The following is an 8,261-nucleotide window of genomic DNA, read 5'->3' on the forward strand; positions in this document are numbered from 1 at the left end:
TTCAATATTAATAGTTTTTAAAGTCAAACAATTCTAATTTTTTTTATCATTTTTGATCGGTTGGGTTTAGTTTTGATCAGATTTATAAATCTAAATCCCAGACCCAACTCGTATGTGAATGGTTTTGATCAATTTGATTCAATTTTGACTCAAATACATAAATGATTTAACTTAAACTGTTCAAATTTGTTTAGATCAAATTACCTATGAACACCCCTAAAGGTGAGTTGACAACTTTTAGCTACTACTTGTTCTTCTAATGTGGGTCACTATGCTCAACTTGTATACAGTTTGGGCTTGGTTAACACACTCTCAAGCTGAGCCATATTTTCAAGGGCTTTTGGATTGTTGCATCCTACACCTCTAAGTTACTTCTTGCACCCTTTCTGGAATGTTTTTTTTTTTTTTTTATCTTTAGAAAGTCAAAACTTGTAGTCATTCAAGAATGTAACTTAACCACCAGTTTTCCATTTTTGTGCATTTCATTACTAATCACGAGTTTTTTTTATCAAACTAGTTGATTTTGTAAAACTATATATCAAATTAGACGATTTTGAAAATTATTTATTAAAGATGAATGATTTTAACTTTTGATATCGATTGTGGCTATAGTTGATGTAGAAAGTCATTTTTGTATATCAATTATAACTAAAAATGATGTTAAAAAATCTTGAAAAATAACTTTTTATGTCGTTTTGTTATCAATGTGATGGTAAAATGCATAAAAATAAAACTTGAGTGATAAAATTTGTAAAATAATAAAAATTTGAGGCTTAAATATATGTTTGACACTTGTAATTTAATTTTTTTTCAATTTTGCCTCTGTAATTTCTTTTTTATTTTATTTCTTGAAAAATGTATTTATTTATTTATTTTTTATCCTTAATGTGCTTTAGATAATATTTTTTTGCTATTTAAAATATTTTTTTATTATTCAAAGCGCTATCAAAATCACTTTAAGAATGAAAAATAAAATAAACGTATTTTACAAGAATTAGAATGAAAATATTTTAGAAAAATAAAAACAAAAAACACTAAATTAGATGGACCAACGCCATGATTATCAAATTTGCACCCTTTAAAAAATAAAAAACTACACTTGAGGGAAACATAGAAAGGATCATTTATTAATGGCCTATCCCTAGCACCGCCGGTCTGTTGATCAGACGGTCCTGATTCAATCATGAAGCCACGATATTCCCTGCGCACAGCACCACTACCCCACTCGGTGCTCCATTTCCACTTCAACGCCAAATCATCGCCTCTCTTTCTCTCTCTCACTAATTCGAAGCTGAATCCGAATCTCGAAACTCGTTCCGCTATTATCCATCAAACCGTGGTGTTGTCGTGTTTCTCTCTATCGCTGCTTCGACTCGCGGCAATGTTATTAGGGTTAGGGTTAGGGTTACGGTGACTCTTCGCGATTGTAGCGGTAACAGTTCGTCGTCGCGGTTGCAAAAGTTTTCGCTCAATTGATAAGTTAGAGTTTCGGTTATCATCATGTCCGATCCTTCGAGGGGTCGCGTCACCATTACTCTAGGGCGTAGCGGTCATGTAAGTTGCAATTTCGTCTAATTCGAAATTTTAATTCTTCTTTTTACGCTTATATTGCAGTTATTGCTTTCTATACAAGGAACATCTATGTGTGTTTTTTGCTGCTTTGATTCTGTTCACTGTTTTTTTGGATTTGACTTGTTTCTACTTGCTTCGTCAAATAGCAACCGGGAAGTTATCAGTGAATATGATGCTTTACCTTTTTTTGAAGTTTTATGTTTGTTTTCTGTTAGAATAAACACGATACAAAATGATTTCATTTGTTGTTTACATCTAGTTCTACATTCGGCATCACTTTGTGCTATTAGCCTATTACTTTTTTTGTTGTTGTTAAATTAATCTATTAGGAGTTAAGGAATGCGGTTTAATTTTCGTTTTTCACCACTTCTTACCTTTTGAGAAGTATAGTTTTGCTCTTATATGCCATGAATGGGATATTTGGATTGATGCCCATGATCTTCTGTTTTACACTTGAGTTTAGGTTGTGAAGAGGGATGTATCTGCTGCAGATGTTTCTTCTTTCTCTTCTCTTCACTCAGCTGGCACTAAGCGTTCTGTAAGAGACAGAATTGGAAGTAATGCAGATAATTCTGGGTGGTATGGAAATGGACATAGCGGCAATAAACGGTGTGTCTGTGGTTTCATTGTTACGGTCTAACAAGAGAGAAAGAGAATAGGCTACATGCTTTTCTTTATGATTTAATTGAAATTAGCTTTCATGAATTTTGTTCATATCTTCTGCAGACACCGAGGAGATGTAAGCATGCAAAATGGACTGGATGGCAGTAAGCTCCCTTGGCAGTGAATTTTCCACATCTTTACCTTACTCAATGGTTTTTGTGTTTCTAATCTTTTTTCTCTTAATTCACTTCTGTGGACATATTGGTAAAGATGACCTTCGATTGAAGCTCATGCGGAAAAGTGCATCTAGGCAGACTGACAGCAATGGCAATAAGAGGCATATGGACCTCCGTGAAAAACTTTCAAAGGCAAGTCACCCTCTGACTAACAGTTATAATTCAAAGCAGCATGGGCCAGAATCAAGGGAAACTAGTCTGTTGAGGCAAATTCCCTCAGCTAGAAGTTCTGATGATTTACTGCGTATGAAATCCATGAGAAGCTCATACTCTCCTTGGACATTGGATCATATTAGGAGAAGATCACCAGATGGGTTTCCAAGTACTTCCAGGGGGATTTCCCCCCAAAGGGATGTCCAAGACCTACATAGAAGGCCTGTAAGCAGGACATATGATGGTGTCAGTTCAGTTTCATATGTAGGTAGGGATGTTCTAGAAACTTCGAGGCCTCCAGTAAGTGCACCTCAATCTTTCATGTCACGCTCCACAATGTCCACATTACCTCCAGTAACTGCCAAGCCTGTAGCATCTCATCCTGGCCAACTTCCTCCATCGGGCAGTGTTGCTCAAAGGTCTTCATATGTGGTGAGTATTACTTATCTTCTGGCCTCTAGATATCATTTTTCTCAACCCTTCTTGTTGATGTTACTCAGAGAAACATTTCCCATTACCATCTGATGGATATCCAAGTTGATTCTGTGGTTCCCTTTTGGCTATACCACATGCCTGTGGGTTATGAAAATATAACTTATTCGCATGACTGTTCCTACAGCCAGGAAGACAAATTATAATTATCTTGGGGAGATTCAAATTCAATTAGAAAATCGTGGTATTCTACTATGGGATCTGTTTTTCTAGGCTAGATATTTATAAATTCTGGGTGGTTAATCAGATCTTAGAATTCGATAGGTATGTGTGAACTCTGTAATCTTATTGTGACAGTTTCGAAGCTCTGTTTCTGGTAATCCTAATTTCCTATGAAAGGGAAGTGCTTGATTGACTGACTTTGCTAGATTTGTAGAATTGGGTGTTTTGGGTCATATTTATTAACTTAATACAGTATGCTAATAAAAATTTTCACTGTCAATCATTTGAAAACTGACTGTCACGTAGAGTTTTTCCTGTGTTTACCCAGAGTAGTCAATAGTAGCACATGCTGCTATTGTGCTTTGGTGGAGAATCTGCTACTGGGAACTTTACATTGCATGGATAATAGCCATAATTGTAGCTGAAAAGCAAAGGATATAGTATCTATACCAACAAGAAGTAACAATCCATGTTGCTCTTCTCCTTAAGTCATTTTTTGGTACTTCTATGATTCCACATCCTCTTCTCCTTCAGAAACATTTTGGGGTTAGAAATTCGTAGTTGTCATCTCCCACATTTTTTTCTGTTGCTCTTCCAGCCAGCCACACATTTTTCTGGCATTTCCTGCCAAGGTCAACCCTTTAGTTTGTAGCTCCTGTTTCCGCCTTCCTTTGTTGGCCTTGGTGTGCACTGCACTTTGCGGGCCAGTTTCCTTGCTACTGTCTTTCTGTCCTCCTTTTCCCTGTCCACAGAATTTGTAGCATTATGTGATCGTCCCAATCAGTGTTCTTGTCTCTGGGAACTTTTACGGAAGTATGAAATTTAAAAAAGTTGATGACTCTTATTTTTCACCAACTTAGTTATGCCTTTTACTAACTACGATTGTTTAAGCTATGGTTTTTGATTGTTAATGATAAACATGCCTTTAATTTTGAGTAATTTTTAAATTGAGCATTAACATGCTTAAGTGTAAATCATTTGCATTACATCTATTATCTTACGCATAAAACCAAAAATGCGCTAGCCTGATGGCTGCTACTATCTCTCTTTCTCTCCCTTTTTTCTCTCCTCCCCCCCTTTTTGTGCGTGTGTGTATATATACATGAGGAGGGATCAAGTTGCTCATAGAGTAACTAGTTACTATCTATCCTCATCATTCATTTTCTTGAAATCTAATGGTTCTAACGAGTAACTAATCTTAACTATTAGATTTCAAGAAAATTCTAACAAGTAACAAATCTTAACCATTAGATTTCAAGAAAATAAATGGGAAGTAACTTGATCAAGTTATTCCAAGAATAAACCTTAAAAGAGTTACTCTTCATCTCCACCTTTCATTTTCTTATAATCTAACAGTTTGATGAGTTACTTTTTGGAATCATTATATTATATTACTAGATTGTTAGGTGTGTATATGCTGATTGTTAGGTGTTTTTTATCTGTTGATTTTAGATTTTCTTCTAAAAGTTTCTTTTGTCTAGACACCTATTGCAATTGAAGCTTAAATATCATAATCTGATTCTGGGGCACATGTCCAATGATTGTGTTCACCCCAAAAAATAGATACAGGAGATTGTTATATTTAGCTCCCTTCTAGGAGATATGATGGTCAAAGGATCAAATAATTTATTGTGTTGAGGTGAATATTTTCATTGCTGGAGTGTTGGTTTTAGTTATGACTTATGAATGCCTCTGCAAGTGACGAGCTATCTGGCTTGGAGAAGCTAATGGGTTTCTGTTATTTTGTTGAGAATGGTTTTGCCATTGTAATGACCATGACAGGTTGAGTTTATTATTTCTGTCTGGTTCAAAGCCGAGTTGATTGTGTCAGCATAGGTTAAATGTATTTCCAATTTGATAAGCTACAGGTCCAGTTTTCAGTTAAATAAATCAAACAAACCGGTCCGCTCTGGTCCATGTTTAATAACTGATTGGGACTTGGGTATTATGGGGTACACAAGTCCCACACCAAGTAGTATGAGATACTTGATGGAGTACTTAAGGGATTCGGTTACCCCCCTTGACAACTAGCTTTTAAGGGAACGTTCCTTGAGTGCTTGGGTGCTTACCAATAATAGTCTCAAATGACCCTTATTTGATTCATTGACATGATTTAATATTCTTGATTTATGAAGGCATTTTGGATAAAAAATGAACGAGCCTAATATTGTCTTTTAAAACAGGAAAGATTATACTAGAGAAACACTCATTTAGGAAAAATAATATTCCATCAACAGATATTGTGTTGGATACCTTTTTTACATAATCAAAAGTACTGTTTCGTTAATGCTTATGCTTCTCTGGCTTTTGCTTATGCATAAATTTGCTCTATGTGTTGTGTGAAGAAATGTTAGCATCCTAACATGGCTTTGATGGTTATCATGTAGGGTGATGAACAAGTACAAGTACAACAGTCTCACCAAACTGTGGATGGCCTGTTACATGCATTGGGACTTCAAAAATATGCCATTCTCTTTAAGGCTGAGGAAGTATGTATCTTAATTTGTTTCTGTAAATGAAATTATATTGTCCTGGTATTTTTTGTTCTCAAATTTAATTGACAATTTGTGTCGTCATTTGTTCAATGAGATGTCAAAATCATTTACTTATTGGCTGCTATTGGAATTCCACCGGGGAAAATTATTGGAATAGACCATATATAAATCTAGGGAACTTTCAATTGATTGTTGCCTGGGATAGTCTTAAGCAGTATTTTGCCTCTTGATTTAACTCTTGCCTTTTGCATCAGGACAGTTTGGTTCATTATTATGTCATTGATGGATGAATTCTACTAAGCTCTCTGTTCTGTTCACAAAATTACTAACCTGCATAATGCTCTTTCATGTTCAATATGACATGGGTGGCTGAAAATTTTAGGTCTTCAAATTTGTCACATGAGTTTCAGATTAAATCCATTGTTTATTGACAAATTGTGTTAATGTTTGTGTGTTGTGTGTTTCATAGTTGTGTAAATTGGGTATGAACGTCAACATTTGAATCATTGCTTAAAGAATCATGCCTTATAATTTGTATATACTTTTAATCTCTATTGCTCTTCTTAGGTTGGCATTCAACCTCACCTGAGGTGGCAATGTTGAAATTATTAAACTTACCCCTTGAATAACAGCATGGGAGCTTAGTTTTTACTTTCCTACAGTGATTGACAAGTTTTTAGCTTCAATTGACATTTAAAGAATTCCACACACTAGCTCTGAAGTCTAAACTAGTAGATGAACTAATTTGTTGTGTTGAGTGCTCAAGTAATCACATATTGTCTTATTAATGAATTTGTTGTGTTGAGTGCTCAAGTAATCATATATTGTCTTATTAATGAATTTATGATATGTTAGTACAGAAGTATGAAATAGTGGAATATCAAGTATGATTTGGTAAATTGTATGCTTCGGCTAAGAATTAGGTTAATTCTAATTTTGTACTGCGAGTTATCTTATACACGGATGTGTTTGTTTAGGTGGATATGACTGCATTGAAGCAGATGGGAGAAAATGACCTCAAAGAGCTTGGGATTCCTATGGTAATTAATTGTCTTTCTTTTCATATGTGGCATATATTCGTGTGTTATTCAATGAGGCTTGCTGTTGTGAATATTACACCAAATATATGGATGTAGGCATTATTGATTATGTATATTTCAGACAATGAAGCAGAGTTCAATTAGTGGAATTGTGTCTGAAGATATCTTGATGTTTACATTGTTTTTGTATCTATTTCCCCAGTACACTAGATGCCTTGTCCAATACCACACATTTCTCTTTCCTTCGATAGGTTTATCATCAATGTTCAAGTATTTGATCGGAAGCCATGTCAAACAAATATAATGCCTCAGATTACCCTTAAAAAATCTAGATTTGGCTTTTATGAAGTGAGAGGAGAGTGCTTAGAGGATAAAGTGGAGTTACAACTATTGATTAGAAAATCATGTATTGAGACTGTTTAATTTTGTATCAATAAATCCTCTTTCACTTGTTTAGTAGCTTTTTTGGGAGATATGAATTTTCCCCATGCTTGCACATTTAGCCAGTGGATATGCTTTCTATTTCTTGCATGGTTTGAGAACATCTACCAAAATGCATGAATGTTTCACTTCCCAGTCAACGCTATATATAAATCTGTCCTGTAAATTTTGCAATCTGAACCTCTGAAAGTTGATAGTCTAGTTATTCTACCTGTCTTCCTTTCTTGTACTTTGTTGCCTTTGCTTGTGATGAGCCTGTAAAATTGCTACAGTGGTACTAGTACCCTGTAACAAAGTTGTAGCAACACAGTCATCAGTAATATTTTTTCTATTAATGGGTAGGTCTCACCAAATAACCTGGGTCCATACTGCTTAGTGAGATCAACACAAAATCCTCAACAATGAGGTGTATAGATTATATTAGAAACAATGTTTGCTAGGATTGCTTGTCCTTTGTGCATGTGTTTGTTCCAGAAGAATGTGTTTTTTCAGGTGCATGTGCTGAGTACACAAGTTGATTATATGATGTTATTTGTCTAATGGATGTTGCTTGGGTTGCAGGGTCCAAGGAAAAAAATTCTTCTCGCTCTCTTGCCCCGTACCAAGCGTCAACAATGATCGATGTCTATCCTGCATGATGCTGAAACTGACATTATTGGAACACCAGTCTTTACATTTAATTTTATTTTTTATAATTTGGATGATGGTAAAGCACAGATCTGAGAATGTTTACGAATATAACACCCCTTGTCCCTTGTAGGGTTCAAGTATCCTTTTTTGAAAAACAAGTTCGGGTTAAAATGCTCGTCTATTGGAGATATTGGTCTGTAATATATGGTGTCCGTATTTTCTCTCTCTTTTTTTTTAATTGAAAGAAATAGGAAATTGAATCAGAGTATGTTCAACTTTTTGCATTGAGCAAGCTTAATTGTGTCAGCAAAATATTCAATTTCTTGCATACCCTCATTTTACCAACTTGTGTCCCGTAATGATGGTGCGAATGTAGAGCCTAAAGATCGTCAAAAGCCAGAAGTTTGACTTTAGAATGAAAAATGCACTTGATGCTT

General features: G+C 35.1%; 1 protein-coding gene across 1 annotated transcript; it reads left to right on the forward strand.

The window, feature by feature from the left end:
- Positions 1-1,162: 1,162 nt before the first annotated feature.
- On the forward strand, positions 1,163-8,025 carry LOC100797199 (uncharacterized). The gene is made up of 7 exons (XM_003519369.5): positions 1,163-1,554; positions 2,036-2,181; positions 2,299-2,339; positions 2,446-2,996; positions 5,606-5,707; positions 6,691-6,753; positions 7,756-8,025. Exons 1-7 carry the CDS (start codon positions 1,501-1,503, stop codon positions 7,810-7,812), a joined length of 1,014 nt encoding a protein of 337 aa, XP_003519417.1. The 5' UTR covers positions 1,163-1,500; the 3' UTR covers positions 7,813-8,025.
- The last annotated feature ends 236 nt before the right edge of the window (positions 8,026-8,261 follow it).

This window comes from Glycine max, chromosome 2 (assembly GCF_000004515.6).
Source record: "Glycine max cultivar Williams 82 chromosome 2, Glycine_max_v4.0, whole genome shotgun sequence".
Taxonomy (NCBI): domain Eukaryota; kingdom Viridiplantae; phylum Streptophyta; class Magnoliopsida; order Fabales; family Fabaceae; genus Glycine; species Glycine max.

Bases quoted from the DNA above. Each gene is read 5' to 3' on its own strand.
- LOC100797199 (XM_003519369.5), top strand. From the start codon at position 1,501: ATGTCCGATCCTTCGAGGGGTCGCGTCACCATTACTCTAGGGCGTAGC. The intron at 2,182-2,298 runs GTGTGTCTGTGG...TATCTTCTGCAG, and splicing joins GGACATAGCGGCAATAAACG to ACACCGAGGAGATGTAAGCA. The intron at 5,708-6,690 runs GTATGTATCTTA...GTGTTTGTTTAG, and splicing joins TTCTCTTTAAGGCTGAGGAA to GTGGATATGACTGCATTGAA.